This window comes from Melospiza melodia, chromosome 7 (assembly GCF_035770615.1).
Source record: "Melospiza melodia melodia isolate bMelMel2 chromosome 7, bMelMel2.pri, whole genome shotgun sequence".
In the NCBI taxonomy this organism is placed as follows: Eukaryota; Metazoa; Chordata; class Aves; order Passeriformes; family Passerellidae; genus Melospiza; species Melospiza melodia.
The window spans coordinates 28,308,303-28,331,814 of NC_086200.1; the positions used below are offsets into that span (position 1 = coordinate 28,308,303).

The 23,512-nt window shown below is 47.8% G+C and overlaps 1 protein-coding gene across 1 annotated transcript in view; it reads right to left on the bottom strand.

Annotated features, from left to right (window-relative positions):
- The window catches only part of INSR (insulin receptor), a 62,714-nt gene that overhangs the window by 10,550 nt on the left and 28,652 nt on the right, over nucleotides 1-23,512 (bottom strand). Inside the window, exons 3-15 of the mRNA XM_063160891.1 lie at nucleotides 18,341-18,656; nucleotides 15,292-15,437; nucleotides 14,343-14,487; nucleotides 13,888-14,102; nucleotides 11,531-11,657; nucleotides 10,507-10,757; nucleotides 9,778-9,945; nucleotides 8,949-9,150; nucleotides 2,786-3,051; nucleotides 2,074-2,216; nucleotides 853-1,012; nucleotides 432-531; nucleotides 121-188 (exon numbers count right to left, since the gene is read on the bottom strand). Of these exons, the coding sequence (XP_063016961.1) occupies nucleotides 121-188; nucleotides 432-531; nucleotides 853-1,012; nucleotides 2,074-2,216; nucleotides 2,786-3,051; nucleotides 8,949-9,150; nucleotides 9,778-9,945; nucleotides 10,507-10,757; nucleotides 11,531-11,657; nucleotides 13,888-14,102; nucleotides 14,343-14,487; nucleotides 15,292-15,437; nucleotides 18,341-18,656 (2,307 nt within the window). The remainder of the gene's footprint in view (nucleotides 1-120; nucleotides 189-431; nucleotides 532-852; nucleotides 1,013-2,073; nucleotides 2,217-2,785; nucleotides 3,052-8,948; nucleotides 9,151-9,777; nucleotides 9,946-10,506; nucleotides 10,758-11,530; nucleotides 11,658-13,887; nucleotides 14,103-14,342; nucleotides 14,488-15,291; nucleotides 15,438-18,340; nucleotides 18,657-23,512) is intronic.

The following is a 23,512-nucleotide window of genomic DNA, read 5'->3' on the forward strand; positions in this document are numbered from 1 at the left end:
CCAGATTGAGGGGGGGTGAATTCTACAAAAGGACCAGAAAACCCCACACAAACAACTCCCATCCCATCCTGCTGCACTGATTGCATGATTACACAACAAAGAAGCCCTGGTTGCTCTCACCATCACTGGCACTGATGTACTCAGGGTTGGAGGATGCATACAGGGGTCCTGTTGGTCCTTCAGTTTGTCTGGAAGAGACACAAAATCCTCAGCACTCTGCAGCCTCTGAGGTGAGGTCAGTTTGATCAATCCCCAAAGCACGCAGCAAATAAACTGTCCCCATATGGCACAAACTATTTCCTGCACTTAAATTAATGCTGCAATCACACAGAAATTAGAAACCAAACAAAAACTGATTCCCAACAAAGCAGCAAAACTTTTGGATGTAAGTTTTGGTGTTTCTGGTGAAAACAAGAGGAAACTGAACTCACCTCTTTTTCACAAGCACATAAGCAGCTCCAATAATTCCAGCAATTATTATGGCAAAAATAATAGGAACAATGATAACAGCAATATTTGGCTGAGCATTCACTAGGAGAGAAAGAGAGAGTTGGAGACATTATATATATATATTATATATACAAGTCCAAAATACAAACTTTTCCCTCAATAAAATCTCCCCCTTCAATAAATTGGAACAAATACAAAACTAGAAGCAATTTCACATCAAAATGTGGGGCTGGTCAGCATGAGGACTAATAAACAAAAGCCATGTGTTTCCAAGTAATTCAGGTTCTTGACAACAGATGTATTTGGTAAACATTTAGTGACTCGCTGCTTGCTCCACCCCATCCTCCAGCAATAACCCGAGTTTCTGTCAGGGATCAGAAGCCACAGATGAACTGAACTCACAGTAATCAGCCACGTAGAAGTAGGTGGGCTCTGTCCAGGAGCCGTTGCCCGCCAGGGAGGTGGCTCTGATCCTCACGCTGTAGTTGCCGGGCTGCAGCCCCCGCAGCCTGCAGCCGCCCTCGCTGGCAAAGTGCTTGCGGGACACGCAGAAATGGGCCTCCTGTGGGGACAGGGCAGTGCCAGGCTCAGCCTGCAGCACCCGCGGCTGGCTGAGAGCTCCTGGGGGCTCCCTGAGAGCTCCCCAAAACTCCTGCAGCACCCAGAGCTCCCTGACAGCTCCTGGGGCTCCCTGATGGCTCCTGGGGGCTCCTGCAGCATCCCGGGCTCCCTCACAGCTCCCAGGGCTCCCTGAGAGTTTCCTGGTGGTCCCTGCATCACCCAAAATTCCCTGAGAGCTCCCCAAAACTCCTGCAGCACCCAGGGCTCCCCGAGAGTTTCCTGGGGGCTCCTGCATCACCCAAAACTCCCTGAGAGCTCCCCAAAACTCCTGCAGCACCCAGGGCTCCCTGAGCGTTTCCTGGGGGCTCCCCGACAGCCCTGGAGGCTCCTGCAGCACCCAGAGCTCCCTGACAGCTCCTGGGGGCTCCCTGAGAGCTCCCCAAAACTCCTGCAGCACCCAGAGCTTCCTGACAGCTCCTGGGGTTCCCTGACAACTCCCAGGGCTCCCCAAGAGTTTCCTGGTGGCCCCTGCATCACCCAAAATTCCCTGAGAGCTCCCCAAAACTCCTGCAGCACCCAGGGCTCCCTGAGAGTTTCCTGGGGGCTCCTGCAGCAGCCAGAACTTCCTGAGAGCTCCTGGAGGCTCCTGCCAGCATCCGGGGCTCCCTGAGTGTTTCCTGGGGGCTCCCTGACAGCTCCCCAAAACTCCTGCAGCACCCCAGGGCCCCTGACAGCTCCTGGGGGCTCCTATAACACCTGGGGCACCCTGGCAGCTCTCCAGGATTCCTGCAGCACCCAGGGCTCCCTGAGAGTTTCCTGGAGGTTTCTGCAGCACCTGGGGCTCCCTGACAGCTCCTGAGGGCTCCTGTAACATCCAGAGCTCTCTTACAGCTCCTGAGGGCTCCTGCACCACCCAGAGTTCGCTGACAGCTCCCCAAGATTCCTGCAGCACCCAGAGCTCCCTTGTGAGTTCCTCGAGGCTCCTGCAGCACCCAGAACCTCCCACCAAAGGTGCTGTGACCCCAGAACCTCCCCCCAAAGGTGCTGTGACAGAACTCTCACCTCGGTGTCCCCAAGGCGCCCGTAGTTCACCTCGTAGAGCACGATGAGGCCGTTGGGCTCCTTTGGCTCCTGCCACTTCAGGTGCACTGTGTTCTTCTCCACCAGCTCATGGGACACTTGGCCAACGATGTCATCAGCCTTAGCTAGAACCAAGTTCAAGATCAGGTTTAGCTTCATGGCTTTGGGCAAAATTCACATCCTCACCCATCCTCCTTTCCCAGCAGTGTCACAGACATCTTTTCATGAAAAATCCTTTCCTTGGGATTTTTCCTCCTGAGAAGCTGAGAGGCCTCAGGAACAAAATGTAAACAATGGTTATCTACTGCTGTGGAATGCAACAGGTGCATCTGTGATTGGTCTCATGTAGTTATTTGTAATTAATGGCCAATCACAGCCCAGCTGGCTCGGACAGAGCCTGAGACAGAAGCTTTTGTTATCATTCTTTCTGATTCTATTCTATTCTTAGCTAAGCCTTCTGATGAAACCTTCTCTTCTTTTAGTATAGTTTTATTGTAATATATATCATAAAATAGTAAATCAAGCCTTCTGAAACATAAAGCCAAATCCTCATCTCTTCCCTCATCCTAAACCCCCTGTGAACACCATCACGCACCAGGACACACGGACAGCCCTGTTTTACATATTGCAGCTGCCTCCTCTGGGAAAAGCAGCATTTTGGGAGGAACCACCAAGGGCTGAGGGACAGAATCACCTTCTGGCATGGTCCTGGCACTGACATAGGCTGCCACGCTGCAGCGGGACTCCTGGGCGTCGTGGTTGCAGGCGTGCAGCTCGATGCGGTACCCGGTGAAGTGGCGCAGCCCCGAGATCACCAGCGACTCCTTGGACAGCACCTTCTCAAAGGGTTTCTGCTCCTCTGCACCCTCAGCTGCTGAGTTGTTGGGGGAGGTTGGGATGGTGGGGAACACCACGGTGGCGTTGGCCACGGAGCCCAGGTCTCTGCGTTTTCTCGATGGCCTGTCGGACAACACGGGCACCAGGTTAGTGTCAGTGTCAGTGCCAACACATCCAGCTGGGCAGGAAGGGTTAACGTAACATGGGAGAGCTGAGTGCCACTGAAAACACAAACTTTGAGGGACACTGAAAACTCCAACTTTGAGTGCCACTGAAAAGTCCAAACTCAAATCTTTGCTGCTGAACTGAACTTCCCACTGCCACCTCTGACTACCAGGCCACGGCCAGCCCCAACAGGGATTTGTTCTCACAGGTCTTTGCCACGTTCCCTCCTTCCCTCTGCCTTCCCTGTGCTGTTTCTCCTCCTACAGCAAAAGTCACCAGCCAGAAAGCAGAGTTTGAGATGTCCTGATATTTGCAAAGCAACAAAGAAATTCAGGATTTTTTTTTTTAACCAAGACATGCATCTTTACATGTTGCAGACAACTTTTATGAAAAATCCTTTCTTCAGGATTTTTCCTCTTAAGAAGCTGAGAGGCTTCAAGAACAAAATGTAAACAATGGTTATCTGCTGCTGTGGAATGCAACAGGTGGAACTGGGATTGGTCTCACGTGGTTGTTTGTAATTAATGGCCAATCACAGTCAGCTGGCTCGGACACAGAGCCCGAGCCACAAACCTTTGTTATCATTCTTTGCTTTTCTATTCTTAGCTAGCCTTCTGATGAAACCTTTTCTTCTATTCTTTTAGTATAGTTTTAATGTGATATATATCATGAACTAATAAATCAAGCCTTGTGAAACATGGAGTCAGATCCTCATCTCTTCCCCAATCCAAAAACCCCTGTGAACACTGTCACATTTACAAAATTCTGTATCTGCACAACTGCACACAGAGAGATAAAATAAAAATAAACCAACCCAAGCTTCAAGTGTTTGCTTGAGAATTCAAGTTCCCCTGGGTCTCTCAGCTGAGTCTAACATTACCAGGTTGCCTCACAGATGCCTCAGGCAGGGTTGCAATGCTTTGGAGCTGCAGCCTGAGCACACCAGGTCACACCACGGCCCCATTCAGTGACCTCAGATGTGCCACATGTCCCAAGTGTCACCAACTTGCATCTATAAAGCAAAAGGCCACTGTCCCAGCTCTCTGGAATATATTTGCCACTCTCACCTCCAAGGCTGAACCTCGATGGATACACAAAGCATTTTAACCTCTTCCCAAGAGATCAAATCTATTAAGTCCTTTTCAAGGCACGCATTTAGAACTCCATTCTGATTACATATTCACTGTGTGGTTTTGTTAACCAAATGTTGCTGCTCAGGTTATTGCATTTCAGTCTGAAAATGTGATTTTTTCACTTGTAAAACCAGCACCTGCAGTGTGACCATGTCACCTTCCCTGTCTGCACCTGAGTGCCACCAGCCAGCTTTAATATCAGGTTTTGTCAGCAAACAAACAGAATAAATTCAACAGAATTAAGAAACATGCAAAAATTTCATTTTCTTGGCAAGAAAAAAAAAAAAAAAAGAAGAAGGGATCAGTACCAAACCAAAAGTGCTCAATCTAACACTGTTCCAAAAGTGCTCAATCTAACACTCTCATGTGCTGCCACATATTTGCCACGGGGAATTCCAGGTCGGGAACTAACCAAGGTGGTGAATCAGTAACTGTATTCAGTTACACAAAAGGAATTAATGCCAGTTGAAATCCAGACCATGTATTTTAAGGGGGTGATGATCTTTTTGTGTGTGTGTGTGTGCATGCGTGTGCAGCTATTAAAGGGTACAAAGAGTGACCTGATCTGAACCCACACTTGAGGCATCTCCAGGCTCTAAAAATGTAACAAGCTGTTGAAGCAAATCTTTGCTGCTGAACTGAACTTTCCACTGCCACCTCTGACCACCAGGCCATGGCCAGCCCCAGCCCCAACAGGGATTTGCTCTCACAGGTCTCTGCCACCTTCCCTGGAGCTGTTTCTCCTCCTACGGCAAAAGGCACCAGCCAAAAGCAGAGTTTGAGATGTCCTCAACCTAAACACCGCACACAACACAAATATTCACAGAGTTGTCATCATCACAGAATGGTTTGGGTTGGAAGGGACCTTAAAGCCCATCCAGTGCCACCCCTGCCATGGCAGGGACACCTTCCACTGTCCCAGGCTGCTCCCAGCCCTGCCCAGCCTGGCCTTGGGCACTGCCAGGGATCCAGGGGCACCCACAGCTGCTCTGGGCACCCTGTGCCAGGGCCTGCCCACCCTCAGAGCCAGGACACAATATTCATCCACCTGATGGCACGTAAGGATGGCAGGTGTTGGGGAAGATGAAACAGGAAAGCCTTATAAATTATGATTGCCTGGCAAAAGATTTTGAGAATATGGAAACTGAAAGCGAGATTGAAATGAAAGCAAGCTTTGAGATCCCTCAGTTAGTGAACAACAGGAAAACAATGGCGTGGCTGGCTGAAGGTAATCCCCTTTTGATAGAACAACACCCTCTGCTTGCAGACAGGCCCAAGGGTCTGAGCAGACCCTGTCAGCTTGGCAGAAGGGGCCCAAAGAGGAGTTTTTAGGGTTTAAAATGTAGCACAGTATGGTAATGTAAAGATTCTTATACGCTGCATGGAAATGCTGTAGGATTTGTATATTGTACTACATTGGTTAGTGAGAATCAGAATATTCAACACAGATGATTTATTGTATTGTAACGGGAACTTTGCTCTCTTAGCTCTTACCCCTTTTACTCTCTTTCCCTCTCATCCTCTCTCCCTCTCTCTTCTCTCAGGCCTGCTCTGAGCTGTGGCTGCAGCTCCCAGCAGGGCCCTGCACCCAGGCCCTTTGCAATAAACCCCAAATTCCAAGACCAGAAGAAGATTTATTGTATTGTAACGGGAACCTCACCCTCTGATCCTCTCTTTTACTCTCTCATTCTCTCTTTACCACTCTCTTTATCTCTCTCTCTCCCTCTTTGGGGCCCGCTCTGAGCTGTGGCTGGCAGCTCCTAGCAGGGGCCTGCATTTGGCCCTTTGCAATAAATGCAATTTCCACGACCTGGCTGCAGAGATCTCTCGTCTCCGTCCCTCCCAACTGTGCTATACCCCCATCAATCCTACAGGCAGGTTCAGCAAACACATTCCAGTTTTAAGTTTTCTCTTTCTTAATTACTAATTAACTCCTTTTGGAGCTGCTGTTCCCTCAGCCTGTGTGATGCAGCGTCCCCTCAGGATGGGGCAGAGTTCAGGGACCCAGCTCTGGGTCATGCCACCTCCCTCCTTGGGAAGGATTCTTTATGGTCAAACAGGACCTGGTTTGCATAAAAGCAAAGCTACACCCTCTGTTTATCCAGTGTGAATTCAGCTGATCCTCGTGTTCAAGGGAATTTTGTTTTTCACAAGTAAAACAGTAATTTGACCACTGATGCAACACACAGTAAAATGCAAGAATTCTTTCCTTCTCAAGTCACAGTAAGTTAAGAAAAGCTTTTGAAGCTGTAAATCCCCAATCTTCCCATATTTATTATCCTGGATTTGCAGCAATTTTCTTGCCAAATTCTCTGTGTTTTCAAACATCTGATTTTTCTCAGAGTTGTTCCAGTGTAATTTGCATTGAGGCCATCTCAGCAGCTCCAGGGTGAAACCCTCAGGTCCAGGTTCCTCCTGTCCTCACAGGGGTGTGAGGGGGCTGGAAGTGACATCTCAGCACACACAGCATGGCCTGTGCTGGGGGATTCCAAAAATGTCTTTGGTACCTTGAGCCAGGCTTTTCCACACCTCTGAAACTGCCCCAGGTCAGCTGGCCTGGCCAAAGCACTTTAGATTTGTCTGTACAATTAACTGAATTGGGAAACACAGAGGAAAATAATAACTTTTAAAGTGATTCATTCCTCAGATCTTGCTCCCCAAGAATATTAGGAATGGCACAAACGTGTGTGATAGAGAGAGACAGAAAACTGGGGGTGCTCTTGCTCCTGTGGTGAAGGAATGGAGGGAATACCTGGAATGACACCCTGAACAGCAGCCACTGAGCTCCTCTCTGCCTCTCAGGACTTTTCCTGAATCTTCCCCACAGAACTATGGAGGGCTGAGGCTGGAGGCACTTCTGGGGATTGTCTGATTGTCTGTCTCCAGGGACGGAGACTCCACACATCCATCCCTGTGCCAGCCTGTGACCAGCCCTGAGCTCCAACCTGAGCAGAACTCCTCCAAAATGAGAGCAAATAACCCAGGAAAGAAACAAAGCAGCAAACAAACAAAGATGGCCACTTTGTTCAGCCCCAAATGGACCTGGAGTGAGGCACTGCCAGCTCTGCCTGAGCACAGGAGCATTCCTGAACTTCTAGTTTGGCTTTTTGTCACTGCCAGAGAAAGCTGAGCCCCAGGAGGTGTGACAGTGGCTCCTGGAGTGGGTAATCAACATGCCCAGGGGGAAGGAACTGTGATTTCCAGAGGGTGAGATCAGCCCTGCACTGAGGCTGGATCCTGCCCAGGGATCAGATCGCTGGGAGCAGGGCAGGAGGGCACAAATGGCACATGGAAAACAAGAAGATATCAGGGAGAAACTGCTGTGATTCTGCTGCCCTGGCATCTCCTGTTCCCTGCTGGCCTCACCCCTGACATTCCTCCCGTGGCTGGCAAGCTCCTGCTCTCCAGGAGAGCCCACACAGCACCTCAGGAGAGGTCACTGAACTCTCAGGAGCCACAAAAAAAGCACCTGAAGTAAATTACACCACACTCCCTGCTCCCTGCCAGGCTCTGTGAGCAGGTGATGGCACAGCATTCACAGGAAGAAGAATTCTGATTTATGTGCTGACAGCCTGGAGCTGCCAGGGAGGACAAGCAGGGCACGTGGCAGCAGGGAGGCCTCTCCAGCACTGCCTTGTTTTAGAGGATTAGCTGGCCATGGGATGTGGGGATTTCTTCCTCAGGAGGCTGACAAGGTGGCACATCCTGGTGATTGGTTTCTTCCTAAAATACATACCCCAGAAACTGGCCTGGCTGCACAATAAAATTGGGGGTGAGGGGAAAAAAAAAAAGAACTCAGAGTGTCAGAATTGTCTGCTGCATCAGGAGGAGTTTGGCTCTTGCATTTGGCTTGGTTCTCCTCTGCTTTAAGAGTGTGTCATGTCCTGGCATCCTGTGGCACACTGAAGCTCATCCTGATGGGCACCAACAGCAAAATGAGGGGTTCTGCTCAAGCTTCCAGGTGAGGAGTGCAGGCACCAGGGCAGGGAACCCCAGGGAAAATGCTCAGTGCAGTGACCCAGCTTTTGTCAGGCAGCTGCAAATGCAGCTTTGCTGGCTGAGGGCAGCAAGCAGAGAATAAATTTAGAGCACAAAAGGCATGAGAGGGAAGAGGGTAAATCACCACAGATCCTACCCTGCTCCCCAGCACTTCCTCCCCAAGGCTGCAGATGAAGTGTGAAGACATTCAACACCACTTAATGTGACACCAAGTGTGCCACTGCAAACAGGACATTCACCACCCAGGCCCTCACATTCCTCATGGTATTGGAGGCATTTCCCACACTAAGTGAAGGGAGACCACAAATACCACGCTGGAGGACGAGGCTGTGGCCTGGTACACTGCCCTTCTCCTTTCTTTGCAACTCAATGAGAAACTTGACCACAAAATTTCAAGACAGGAAAAGAAAATCGCTATTTTTGGCATCATCTGATGCCAGATGAGCTGCAGGCTGTTTGTTAAGGATTCTCACTTTATTCTTGAGCCGAGGAGAATTCAGGGACAGGAAATGAAAGCAGGAGCTTCCCAATTTGCAGGAAGATCTGTGGTAGGTGCTCTGCTCTCCCGATTCCAATATCCCCACCCAGCTGGACTAGGCAGGCTCATGGAAGCCTGGCAATGTGGCTGTATCCAAGCTGGTATTTTTATTTAATCCTCAATTACAATTTTATTTCATCCTCAATTACATTTCCCTGCCCCTAAGCCCTGTTTGATGTTCTCACCTGGGCACAAAAACCTCATTGTGGAGATAATTCTCGAAGGTCTTGCGGAAAGCAGATTCCTCCAGCTCCTTCTGGATCTGGGAGTCTGTTTTAGGACAGGAGCAACATTCCCCACTGACATCCTCAGCTTCACTCTGGTTATACTTCTGGGGGTCTTCAGATTCAAAAGGAGGAGACCAGGTCCTTGAGGGCAGCTTTAATCCTGGGACAAAACAGTTTTAGTGTCACTTGTGCCTGGCTTGGCAGAAGATGTTTGATCCTACACAAAGATCCCAAATCAGTGTACACAGGATTCATGGCACATTTGGGCATTTCATATTTCACACCCAGGCTGAACAGTTCCCTCCTTTCTGACAGGAATTTAATTCAAAAATGCTGGTTTTGCAATGGAGCTTGGATGCTGCTTATCCTAGTTCAGGTAACACAGAGCAGCAGGTGAGATTTTGGAAGTCCTCAGTGCAATTCTGTGTTCTCAAGGAATTCCAAACCAGGCACCAGCTGCCTTCAAAAATTAACCTGGCCCTGAGCTCCAACAGCACCCAAATTTTTAACTTTACTATCTCCATTGTTGCTATTAAACTCATAATTCAGTTTAAAAGGAGCAAGGGCAGAAGGGACATTCCCCAAAAGAAAAAACATGTGATTACTTTATGAAAAACATTTTTAGACCTTTTGCACATACCTTGGCAGCAGCACCTAATGCAAGAGAACAGGGACAGAGCTGATTCCAGAAAAACAGTCCTGAATCCAGCAGGACCCCAGAGCAAGAGAAAACCCCAATTGTGGGAGAGACTGAGGGAAAGGGCTGGAGGGAGAAGCAGGCACTCACCTTTGAGGCAGTAATCGAGTTCATAGAGCTCACTGTCCTCTGCCTGCTGCTGCCAGTACACCAGGTAGTGTGTGATGTTCCCGTTGGGCTCTGAGGGAGGCTTCCACTTGAGGATGATTTGGGATGAGGAGTTGGAGACAGAGATGGGATCCAACGGGACCGACGGAACTGTGGGGTGGGCAAGAGACAGAGTCACTGCACTGCCCTCAGAGCCAGCACAGGAAAATTCCCATTTCTATGGCAATCAAGCATTCCCTGGCACCCAGCAGGCTCCTCCAGCCTGGGCTGGATCATCCTGGAGGTCTCCTCCAGCCTTATCTTAATGAGGCCACACAAACTGGATGGAAGAGGTGACCATTAGCACCATGTGGAATCACATCCCTGGTTTAGGAATTCCCTCCTACAAAGCAGAGCATGGGAAGTTTCCTGAATAATTCCTCCCTCCCAAAGCAGGGCAGTGGGAAATTTCCTAAATAATTCCTGGATAATTCAATAAAGTTTCCTGGATAATTCCCTCCTACCTAAGCAGGGCAGTTGAAAGGAAGCTTCCTAGATAATTCCACCCTACCAAAGCAGGGCAGTGGGAAGTTTCCTGGATAATTCCTCCAGGGCAGTGGGAAATTTTCTGGATAATTCCTCCCTACCAAAGCAGGGCAGTGGGAAATCTCCTGGCTAACCCCCAAGCAGGGTCAGTTAGGCCTGGTTTTAGCCCAGGGGTGCTGCACTGACCTGTGGCATTGGTCTGCACGTAGATGATCTCGCTCTTGGCGCCGTACGTGCGTCGCTCGTCGGAGAAGGTGACCAAGGTTTTCACAAACACTGCATACTGTGTCCAGGGCTTCAGGCCCCTCAGGAGCCAGCCTGGCTGGGCCTGGGCTTTGGGCTCGTTGGAGCGTGGTGGGGGATCCACATCCACAACTGTCCAGCTGTTGGAGCCACAGGCGTCCTGGCCATCGAACTCCGTCACGTTCTGGTAGGGACTTGAGGAAAGAGAAGGCTCCAATTAACAGAATCCTCAATCAGGCTCTTAAAAACATTTCTAAAGGCACACTGGAAGTTATCACCCTTTACCTTTCAGATAAAGTAAAATTATCTCATTGTATTTATTCTGAAAGGGAGGCATTGCGAGCTTTGTCACCTGGGCCTCCAACAGCATCACAGAGCAGGATCTGTGCCCAACATGACCCCAACAACTAAATCCAGACTGATTATTGTGAGTTTTATGAAAATCAGCTGGGTTACCTTGATTCTACAAGAATCCTTCCCACCTCAAAGGGGATAAAACCCTCAGCATTCCACAGAGAGAGTGGGGAGATGAGAAACTCAACGGTTTGAGTATGTGTGTCTAGAACAGCAGGAATAACTAAAGTTTGGATTAAATGAGGAACTGTTAGGAGATGAGAAACTCCATGGTTTGAGTATGTGTGTCTAGAACAGCAGGAATAACTAAAGTTTGGATTGTTCTTAAATGAGGAACTGTTAGGAGATGAGAAACTCCACGGTTTGAGTATGTGTGTCTAGAACAGCAGGAATAACTAAAGTTGGGATTGTTCTTAAATGAGGAACTGTGACTGTGCACAACTCAGGGATCTCAATGAACACTTTTACACAAGGATATCACTGGAAACTTTAGTGCAGGAGCCACAAAATCAGAGACTGAACAGCTTTGCCCATCCAGCGGGTTTAACATCCAGCTCTGAATGGCAGCTGCTGCTGGTGGCAGCCCAGCAAGGCCACTGAGGGGGTCACTTACGCCTCCTTGTAGAACAGCATAAACCCCAGCAGGTCACGGAAATCAGGGGGCCAGTAGGGCTCCCACTTCAGCAGGATCTTGTCATGAGAAGTCCTAATGGAAGAAAATTTCAGCAGTTCGTTTTCACCTGTAACAAGTGAGAAAAGTGACAAGAGTTTTATTGATGCTGGAAAATGAAGCATCAAACATAATTTAAATTTTGTTTTTATTTATCTTAGAAGTTTAAGATGAATGTGAGGATGTTGGCACTGAGAAGAGCTGCCCAGTAAAACCTCATCTTACTTGGCAGCCATTCCTACCTCAAATCAGTGGCTGGTATCAATGCCCTCCTAAGGTTAAATTTTTCTATGATTTCATGAAAATGACTCTGAAGAAGAGCTCAACTAAATTCTACAAAGTGAGAAATCTAAAGGCAACACATTTCACAATTGATGGTGATCTGCACAGCAATATGGTTTGCACAGAAGGCAAGAGGCCACAAAAATGATGCAGACAAATTTCCAGCCTTGCCCAGGAGCAGTGAGGTCCCTCTGCAAACAGGAGGAGTTTGCAGGAGGATGGAGCTCAAGGGTATGACATGTTTTGTGCCCCCAGCTCAAGGGGCTCTGACTGAATTTGCTATTCCTGCAATAGCTGCAACAGGAGGAAGAACATTTCTTTCACTGGCACCACATCCAGAACAAACTGGGGAGCTTTCTTTTCCCCTTTCTATTTTTTTTTTAGTAAACAGGATGCTGCCAGTGTGAAAGCTGAGCTTGAAATATAAAAGCAAACAAAAAGCCAAACAACCTGGCAAGCTGTGGTTTGAGGTGGGGGTGGCACCAGCTCAGCAGGGTGAGGGTAAAGCTGGCAAAGAGAAATGCAAAACTGTCTCCTCCAGCTGCCTTCACACCAAACACCAGCCCAGGAGCCACAGGCAGAGCTGGATCTACCCAAATTCAGGTTCATCCCCAATGTGGGAAGAGTTTTTCAGTGTCCCATGGGAGGAGATGAACTTTACAGACAGCTGATTCCTTGTGCTCCTTGCCTGTGCCCGGCTGGAGCTCTGGTGCCCCAGAGGCTCCGTGTGTGTTTTTCACTGCTCCTACCAGGTTTCAGGTCACAGCCATTGCATTCCCCTCTCTCTCTGTGCTGGCCTGGCTGCCTGTGGTGATGAAATGTGGGAAACCAGAGCAGGAAACTGAGTCAACTGAAAGACCTTCACTTTTTAGGTCTGTTCGCAAACAGCTGCATCAATGAGGGGCAACGAGGACAGGATCAGAAATCACAGAATCCTGGAATGTTCTGGGTGGGAAAGGACCTTGGGCTCTTCTTCCAGGGCTGTCCCCAAAAGCAGAGGGACAGTGAAGCCACAGGATGCCCAAGCTGCCCTGCAGGTTGTGAGCCAGGATCTGAAATCCCAGTTCAGTCAATGCTGGGCTTTTTTGTGATCTCCCAGAACCACAACCCAACTGCATGGATGGGTCACTGCCCCTGTCCCCATGTCCTCCACAGAATATCCTGAGCTCCAAGGGGCCCATGACCACCTGCACATGCTCCTGTTCCTGTGTGCAGGTGAATCTCTGTGGGGCTGAGAATGAATCAGAGCAGAGAGACACCACGAGCCCAGAACAGAGCTGGATTTTCCTACCCCTGATTACTTCCACAACAGAGCCCTGGTACAAAGAGGGAAAGGGGATTGTTGGTGGCACAAAAAGGGAACAAACAGCAGGACTGGGGGTGCAGAAGGACTGCATTTCTTGCAGTATAAGTGTCTGCAGAACCCCATCTTCAGCAGCAGAACTTCAAAGCCCACCCTGTGCTGTTTGCTGACACAGGAGCTGTCTGATTGTTGTTCCTGAAGAAAGCTGTTGGGTGAAAAACCTCAGAGAGGCATTGCAAAAATTGCTGGAAATTTTTCCCTGCCTGTTGTCATGGCAATTGCCTCACGTGGCTGCAGGGATGGGTGGAAATCCTGTTTCTCCTGTGTTTATTCCATGTTGCCTCATGACATGGGAAAAGCAGATTATGACTATTAATCAGGTACTCAGCAGTAACACAAAGTCCCAGCCTGGGCTGAGGTTATGTTGTGCTAAACTCTTCAAAAAGACAGAATAAAGACATTCCCAGCCCCCAAAACCTCCCATGGTTTTGTGGGACCAAGGGTGCCAGAGGGAGATCTCATGGGGAATTTTACTTGTAGCACAGTGACAGTGAGTGCACAGAAAAGGGGCACATCTGCTGCTTTATCTAAGGGATGAAAAGGAATGAAAAACCCATGAAAAGCATCATGGGCTGGGCTGGGAGAAGGAGCAGCATGAGGAGAGCAAGGCAGAGGGACAGGAAAGGGAAGCAAAGCTTTATTTTGAGGCTCTTACATGAGGCCTGATCCCCGTTGGTCTTCAGGGCTATGTCATTCCTCTCCTGACGCCCCTTAGTCCCAGAGATCTCCTCCATCTTGTGGATTTCTGACAAGCACAGCTTGGGGTTGTAGTGGAAGAAGAGTTTGCCCCGTGCAATAGTGAGGTTGTGTTTGCTCCAGTCCCAGAGCTGGCGAAGATTCTGGTTGTCCAAGGCATAAAAGGAATAATTCCTGAAAACAGAAGAATGAAAAGATGGGTTGGGAGGGGATGCATGGAAAACTCTTTTTGCACTAATTCAGGCACCAAAGAAAAATGAATGCAAATTGTTTGCCCTGGCAGGGCACAAGCCACGGGCAGAGGAACTTTTAAAAATAACTTGGGAATTGTTTCCCAATACAAATAACCCTGATAGAAGTGGCACTCCTGGTACTTCAAAACATTCAAATAAAGCATCTTTTGAGAGAACTCACCCAGCTTCAAGTGTCTCTCCTCTGATCAGATGGAGCTTCCGAAAAAAGGAAAGGGAAACCAAGGCGTAAGAGCGGCGGATTTTTAGGTAACCTGAGATTTCTTCTATCAAGCCAAGGTTTGCTTCCAGCTCAGCTGCTATGTTATCTACAGAGAGGAAAACATTGGGAAGAGTTTTCTGGTATCACAGAGAGAAACATCCACATATTAAATTAATATTAAAAAATTAATATTAATACGAAACAATAAACATGAATATGAAACAATTAATATGAATATGAAATAATTAACATGAATATTAAACAATTAAAGCCCAAACATTCATATTTAACAATATTAATTATTGTATTTGCTGAGATCCTCGTGGCAGGGAGGAATGATGAATCTGACTCCATGTTCTCAGAAGGCTAATTTATTATTTTACGATACTATATTATATTAAAGAATACTACACTATACTATACTATACTATACTATACTAAAGAATACAGAAAGGATAGTTACTATGCTGAAATGCTAAAAAGAGTGCTAAAAAGATAATAATGAAAAATTGTGACTCTCTCCAGAGTCCTGACACAGCTTGGCACTGATCGGCCAAAGAGTAAAAATTACACTAAAAACCAATTAAGCAATCATCCATGGGCAAACAATCCCCAAACACATCCCACATGAGCAAAACAGAGGAGAAGCAAATGAGATAAGCATTGTTTTCATTTTTATGAGGCTTCTCATCTTCCCAGGAGAAAAATCCTGGGCAAAGGGATTTTTCCAGAGAACGCGAACGCGACAATTAATAAACATTAATATTTAATTTCTTTACGTTAATTCAGGAGAACTGGCAACAATCAATTAACAAAAACAGTCAAATGAAAGCCTTTGCTTTGTGCTGGTTTCTCTGGGTCCCTCTGAGGCTGAGGAGGTTTCCCTGGCTACCCAGCCGTCCCCACTTACTTCCCCCGCGGATGTTGATGACCAGGCTGCCGTTGACCACGGTGCAGCCCCGCAGCTCCTGCGCCGATGTCACCGAGTCGATGGTCTTCTCCTTGCCAAAGTCACACACCTTGGGGCAGGGCCCTGCACAGGGCGTGCAGTGCAGGCTGCAAAACAGCACAGGAGGGGTGCAGGGTCAGGCAGGATGGCCCCAGCAGTGCCCAAAAGCTGAGTGAGCAATCATCGTGGGGTTCGCTTTTTAGGAACTCCAAAGAGAGGCACAGAATCTTGGAATGGTTTGGGTTGGAAGGGATCTTAAAGCTCATCCCATTCCAACCTCTTTCCACACCAAGCCCCATCCAGCCTGGCCTTGAAAATAACTGCTAATAAATTCAAACAGTCTTAAATTGCCACTTCCACACTTCAAAGGTGAATCATTCCATCCCTTCCTACAAAACGAAGTGACCTGAATTATTATGAAGAGGCAACTGGCTAGGATGCTGCCCAGTGCTCTCCATCCCAGGGCTTTCAAAATAATAAATCCCAGCCCAGTATTCATCTCAAAATCATTAACCAAACGTGTAATTGATGAGTGGAGAGCTGGCCCTTCATCTGGGAATCCTCTGATTGAGGACTGCACACAATGTTGCTTTAAAAAAAGGCAAGAATGTGCTTTGTGCTCTGGGGAAATACTGCTTAAATAGCACGAGCTGATGGCTTGCCCTGGTCACACCACCACAAGAATGTGTTCCCAACTAGTTCAGAGAAAGAAATGCTCTAGGAAAAGCAGGGAGCAGAGCTGTGAGGTCCCACTGGCAGCAGCCTGGAACAGCACAGGGGAGGCCACGGGGCTGTTGCACAACCAGCACAGCCACTTTGGGGGCTGCTTGTTGGTTCTTTGGGAAAACAAAACAGGAAATGGCATAAAAAGTCCTGTTAAGAGTGAATTCCCTGAAATTATTATGGCAGGAGCAAGTACATGCAAGCACAAAGTGACCAATATTCATAGGAAATCTGACTCACCACAATCTAGAATGGTAATGCGGGACAAACAACCAAGTTTTCAGTGATAAACAGCTCAGCACCATAAATTATTTAATTCCTTTGTCAAAACCCCCTGGGAATAGACAGAATGGCTGTTCCCTGCTTTGATTCGTGCCACACTTGTTTGTTACATTGTGCATTTATGTCTGGCACAGCTTGAACCTGCTCAATGAAAGTAATTACAGGGATGAGGGACTGATATTCTGAGAACGAGCACTCCGAGGACGCTGTGCTCTCTTCATTAGCCACGGCCTCTCCCTGCTGTGCTTTTCCAGCCTGGCTCCCTGGCCTGAGGCTGCTCCAGAGGGGAGGGAAGCGGGGTTGCTAAATCCACTGCCCACCTCCCTCCTCCCACGCTGTGGATGCTCTTCCTTGTCCTCTCTCCATCTCCCTTTCTCGCTTTTTCCAAACTTAACAGCAAGCAAGGCAAAAATAAACTACCAGCCCATGGCAGGGAGAGCTTTTAATGGCTTGAATTAGCAAGGCATTAGTTTGTAAATCATATTAAAGCAGGCCAGGTGATTGCTCCAACTCCTGTGTGGATGCTATGGGACAGAGAGAGAGAAACAGCGAGCGTTTCTCAGAGTGGCTTGTGACAATTTTTAGGGAGTTGTAAGGATGTGATAACCTGTTATGTATAAACAATCTGCAGGTGGTGTCCTTCTACTTCTTCTGTCTGTTCTTCCCAAGGATGGTGTATGAGGAAGATTGCACTAAACAGTTATTTACTTGTTTGCACTGGATGTTTGATTGTTGTATTGCACTAAACAGTTATTTAGTTGTTTGCACTGGATGTTTGGTAATTTTTGCTTTTCACATGATTTGTATCCTATGACCACATGTTCTTTGCCTTTTCCCCCCACTAATTATCAGCGTTGGTGGTCTCTTCCCTGGTCAGTCCCTCCCCTCACCCCTCCTCACTGGTATCCCATTGGCCATGGTCCTCTTCCTCCACCCTCCATTCCCCCAGGTGTAAAAGTCTCCTGCCATGAGCCACGAGTGCTTCCCATGTGGGTTTTTCCATCCCAAGTCAATAAACAGAGGACATTCATCCCCTGCCTCATCTCCACTTGACAGAGCAAATTCTGCTTCATCATCCCCTTTCAGTGCAAAATCTCCCTCATTTCCATTTGTCAGTGCCAATTCTGCCTCATTTCCACCCTTCTGTGAAAATTCTGCCTCATCTCCCACTTTCAGTGCAAATTTTGCCTCATCTTCAGTTTTTACTGTAAATTCATCCCCATGTGGAGAAGAGCACTTCTCGTCTTTTGCTTTCATCTATGTGAGACCATGTGGGCTGGGGTCCCCAGCCGGCTGGGTTGGACCCAAACAGCCCATCCAGACATGGATTCTTACACTGGCGCCCAACGTGGGGCTCAAACCCACAACTCTGAACTCCTACAGGTGGTGCCCAACGTGGGGCTCAAACCCACAACCCTGAGATTAAGTCTCATTTTTACTTACAGAAGATGTTTTTGTTAGTTAGCCAATCAAATAGAATGTATCCTATCATTCTATAAAAACCACGTGGTTCTCTTGAATAAAGAAGTTTCAACTGCGTTTCCTGGGGAAGCCTGTGGTACAAGAGGGACTCCTCTCTTCTTGATGAGCTGAGAATTGATTATATGAAGGGTGGTGATGAACTGTCAGTTGGCTATCTGAAGGGTGGTAAATTGATTGAGAATCCAAGGTTTTGTCTCACTGTGCTGTGTTGGAAATTTGGTGGGGGGAGGAGGAACGTTTTTGTAAAATTTCTATTCTGAGTTCTGTTTGTTTCTTTTACATATTGTAAGTTAATAAAGTTTTTGTCCCTTATTCCTGAATTGGAGCCTGTTTTGCTCTATTTCTGGTCACATCTCACAGCAGCCACTGGGGAGAATATATTTTCATGGGGGTACTGTGTCAAACCACGACACTGCGTCACTCTCAGCACAAGAGTGACACTCCTGCTCTTGACACACCACCCAAACCCCGTGCCCAAGGAGGAGAAAAACCCCAATTTTCTCCCCGCAGCCCAGGTACTCACTTGCTGGAGTTCATGATGTACCCTGAGGGGCACTCGTGCACGCACTCGTTGTTGTGGATGACGTGGCAGCCGGACTCGCGGGCGTTCTTGCACTTGTTGTGCAGCTCCTGGCAGAAGCTGAAGGTGACGCAGCGCCAGCCCTCGAAGCGGTAGTGCCCAGGGGGACAGTTCTCCACACACCTCCCATCCAGGTAGAAGTTTTTGCAGGCCACACACCTGGTGGGGTCGTTGGGCTCCGTGCAGTCGCCCAGGCACTCGCTGTGGCAGCACTGCCCGTCCCCTGTGCAGCCCTGAGACTTGCAGGCAGGGGGACACACTGGGGAGAAACACCAGAGGCAGGTGAGTGTCACTGAGAGCCTGCACACGTGGGGCCTGAGAGGTTACAGAGGTGGCACCTGGTCCTGCTTGTCCCGGGAGCGAAGGGGCAGCCATGGAGCATCTGCCTTATCTACAGCTCTCAGTGAAAATTCTGCCTCATCTCCACTTGGCAGAGCAAATTCTGCCTCATCTCCTCCACCTTTCAGTGAAAATTCTGCCTCATGTCCAGCTTTCTGTGTAAATTCTGCCTTATTTTCACTTGTCAGTGCAAATTCTGCCTCATCTTCACCTTTCACTGTAAATTCTGCCTCATCTCCACCTTTCAGTGCAAATTCTTCCTCATCTCTACCTTTTAGTGCAAATTCCGCCTCATCTCCACCTTTCTGTGTAAATTCCACATTTCAAGAATGTTTTTGAGGAGTCTTACCATTCATCCTCACAACTCATCAATGCTTATCTTCAAAAGAAAACTGAGCTTTCCTGCTTCCTCAGTCCAGCAAAGAGGCTCCAGGAGAGCCTTGGTTTCACTTCTGAAGCTCAGGAGTGATGAGACTCCACACCAAGAGCTTCCCAGCCTGGCACAGCCAATTTAAGCCAGAAAATTGTTTTTTCTCAGTAAAAAAACAAATTTCCTACAGCAGTACTGCCAATAACACATGTCCAACAACACTTTTACACAACCCTCCATGTTAATCAGGATTTGCTTCCCATCTGTCTATCACCCTGTCCCGAGTTTCCTGGAGGAAGCCCTGGCACCAACACGAGCTCTTCAGCGGCTCTCCCAACAAGTCCACATAGAAGGGCACCCACGAGTGTTACTGCTTGAGGTTTTTATGGTTTTCTGTTTAATTACTCATTACTTAGCACCCCACAACTGCTTTAACGAGCGGTTTGGGCTTTGAACTCCAAACCAAGCAGAGCAAACACCGTGAGTAACTTGGAGGGCAGGATGAACAAACCCAGGGAAGCTCCAGGACAAGGTCGGTCCTGCCCCTCAGCATCTCCACGCTCACTCTGAGAGGTCCAAATGATGCTGAAATGGTCAAACCCAACTCTGTAACCCAGAACACACCAATAACTCCACGTCAGGAAAGAGAACAGAGCTGAAATCAGCACTCCAAGAGCCAACACCAACACTAAGCAGGGCTTCAGAAGCAGGAAGAAGGGCTTTAGATGGGGAACAGGGACCTGGATTTATCCTTGGAGATCCAGCTGTGAATTGCCAAGATGCAGATTAAGACATCCCTTGTCCTCACCAAACCAGAGTGTTCTGTCTGAGGGAACACCTGAGCATCTCCTGATGTCCTGCCTGAGCTCCCCTGGAGAAGGGAGACAGCAATAAATCCTGAATTAACACCATCTGCCCCAACATTTCCCCAGCTTTCTGTCCAATACTCAATGTCCAGGCAGGAGGGGCTTTACTAATTTATTATTTATTTTATCCTGACCTGGTGATGTCCAGAGGTGAAATATATTATCTCTCTTCTGAAATATTATCTCTAAATTCTGGTTAAGGCACCTGAGCAGACCAACATGGAATATGGTCAAGTTTTATCCAGCCAAAGGAGCAGCATGTGGGAGCCACAGCACAACATGTTGGGATGATCCAACCCCCAGCTGCGTTAGGAAGAAAATCCCCCTCCGGCCCATGTCAGGGGATTGCAGAATTAAGTGTGTTAAAGCTGTTAATGCCATTCTTGGAATAAGCAGGACTAGATGAGGTAGTAAAGATGAGCAACCTCTGCTCTGCTCCAGCCTGATAAATCCCTTGAAGAAATATGAAATGGAAAAAGCTGAAATTCTACCACAAATCTCAAATATCTTACTGCTTCTGTGTTAGTCCTTCAGTGCAGGTGTTTTCTCTGTGCATCACTCATCCATTACAAAAAGCACATTACAAATTAATTTCCTTTCCAACTTTTGGCCTTTTTCTAGCAACAGGTCTTATTTTGTGAACCTGTCACAAGCAGAACTTGATTGAAATGCAACAGCCAAATAGCAACCTGCAGGTAACACCTTGCATTAGACTAAATATAAAATGAGAAGCTTGCTTTAAAAGCCAGGTTATACATGGATATTTTAAATGGTTATACATAGATGAACAGAGTCTAGCAACAGATGTCCTACCTGCAGTTTATTAGAAATATTTGCAACAGAAAATTCCAGATTTTAGTCCAAAGCACTATCAAATTTACTAATTCCAGTTGGAATATCAAGGTTTGTGAAGAGGGGGAAAGCCTGGGCTGTTTCTCCCACACCTCCCCTGAGACAGAGATGTCCTGCAAGGAATCCTGCTCTCAGTGTTCCTCACCAGCATTTCCTTAAAAAGGGACTTTTCCCCTGCCTCTTTCATGCTCAAAGTTTAAAGTATCCAAAGTATCCAGTATTTGTTTTCCAAGGAGCAGCCAGGTAATTGGGAAAAGCCAGCCCTCATGCAAAGCACCCGGTGACACATGGCACCTACTTAACATTCTGTCACACAATATTTTTATTTAATTTGTTATGGAAACTAATCTTCAAAGCCCTGTGCTTATTTACACATTTTGAACTCAGCTGCAAGTATTCACAGGGGCAGAAACCGCCTAAAGTCCCCACTCCAAAGGTTTTCAGAAGATACAATTAAAGTATTTTTAAACCATTCTTAACGTTTCTCTTTTTCCTGTTCCGCCAGCTTTTGATGTCTCAAAGACAGCTCGAAGAAAGCAAAGCACCCAAGGCAACAGTTCTTTTTCCATTAAGCACTCAAGACCAGAAATTCAATCACCATTTTGTGCAAATCCTCATTACCCAAGATCCTGAACAGATGCCATGACATTATCAAAGTCTGCATGCTAGAGAGCACCTCAAGTTGTGTAAAACCCCTCCAGAGCATCTTCACTGGGGCTTCTTACAACTCTTACTCCAGGTTATGTCACCCAGATGGGCCAGAAACATGGGTTTTGTTTGGGATTTTGCTGCCACTTTGTGCTTTCACTGCAGCTCAACAGTGAATAGGTTTGTGCACCTCATTACCCTTCTCCACTGAGGTCTGCAGACCCCAATAATTGCTATGGCATACAGAGATTTGCCTTTTTGCACAAAAAAATTGGCTCCTCAAGGAATGGTCCCAACCCCAAGGCTGCCAGAGCTTTAGGAATGTTTGGACAAGGCTCTCAGGGATGCTCAGGGTGGGATTTTTGGGGTGTTTGTACTCCAGGATCTTTGTGGGTCCCTTCCAACTCAGGACATTCTGTGACTCTAAGGTGGCTTTTGGGAGCTCTGGCAGATGGGGAGGCTCAGGAGAGGTTCAGCCACAGCCCCCAGCCTCTGCTAAGGCTGTGGGAGACTTTGGACAATCAGCACAGGGAAAAAAAATCAACTCCCTCCATTCCTAACAGAAAGCCCAAATGGAACTCCACAAACCCAAAAGCAAGGGGACAAAGGAACTGCTGTTCTGGGTAGGGGCAGAACCCACCATGCTGCATCACAAAAACTGCTGTGGGGCCATGGACCAGGACAAAGCTGCCCAGCACAGCCATGACACCTCCTCACCACATCTGGAGGAACTGGGTGTTTAAAACCCCTGTCCAAAAGCTGACCAAGACCACAACACCTGTAGGAACTGGGTGTTAAAACCCCTCCCCAAAGCTGACCAAGACCATGACACCTCCTTACCACATCTGGAGGAAGTGGATGTTTAAAACCCCTGCCCCAGAGATGCCCAAGACCACAACACCTCCTCACCACATCTGGAGGAACTGGGTGCTTCAAACCCCTGTGCCAAAGCTGCCCAAGACCACAACACCTCCTCACCACATCTGGAGGAACTGGGTGTTTAAAAACCCTATCCTAAAGCTGCCCGAGACCCCAACACCACCTCATGACATCTGGAGGAACTGGGTGTTTAAAAACCCTATCCCAAAGCTGCCCAAGACCATTACACCTCCTCACCACGACCTCTGTAGGATCTGGGTGCTTCAAACCCATGTCCCAAAGCTGCCCAAGACCACAACATCTCCTTACACCTGTAAGAACTGGGTGCTTAAAACCCCTGTCCCAAAGATGCCCAAGACCCCAACACCTCCTCACCACACCTGTAAGATCTGGGTGTTTCAAACCACTGTTCCAAAGCTGCCCAAGAGCCTGACATGAACAAACCCGTGGAGAAAAGCAGCGCCACGAGGGGCTCCAACCTGTCCAACCTTCCAGGGGTGTATAAATATTTAACTCGCTGCTAGCAGTGGCTCCCAAGACTGAGGGAACAATGCCTTTCCCAAAGCTCTCTGATTAGAGATTCAAACAGACATTTCTTGGTGCTGCTGGGGCCCAGCTGGGGGGGACAGGCGGCCGTGGAGTCAGCGCAAAGGAATTTCCACCTCCGGATGGATCGCTCGGTGTTTCACCACTTCCCCGTGCTCCAGGTGGAAACAACCCTCCCCGAGACTGTAAACACATTCCCCAGCCAGCACAGGTAACCAGGTATTTAACTGGCAAGTCAATTAAGCGTTAAGCTGTGAAAAACTTTGGTGTTTGGTCATTTTCCTTGTTTGCTGTTAGTAAAATGGTGAGTTGTCTGAAAAAGAGGGGGAAAACACCATTCAGGATAAGTTTTGCCGTTCCTTTGGGATTCTCTGGTTTTTTTTCCTCTGGGATTTTGCTGTTCTTTGGGATTGTTTTAATAGCAACATCCTGGGTGAGCTGAAGGGGGTGTTCACACAGGTTTGGGTTGGGTAAGAGGAATATGGTTCATTAAGGACAAATTCTGAACCACACACACAAACATCAGGATGTTGCACATGTGCTGTCCAGGCACCACAAGGGTTTGGGACTGATTTATTGTGAATAAAGGTGATTTTTTTAGGGTGAAATAACAAG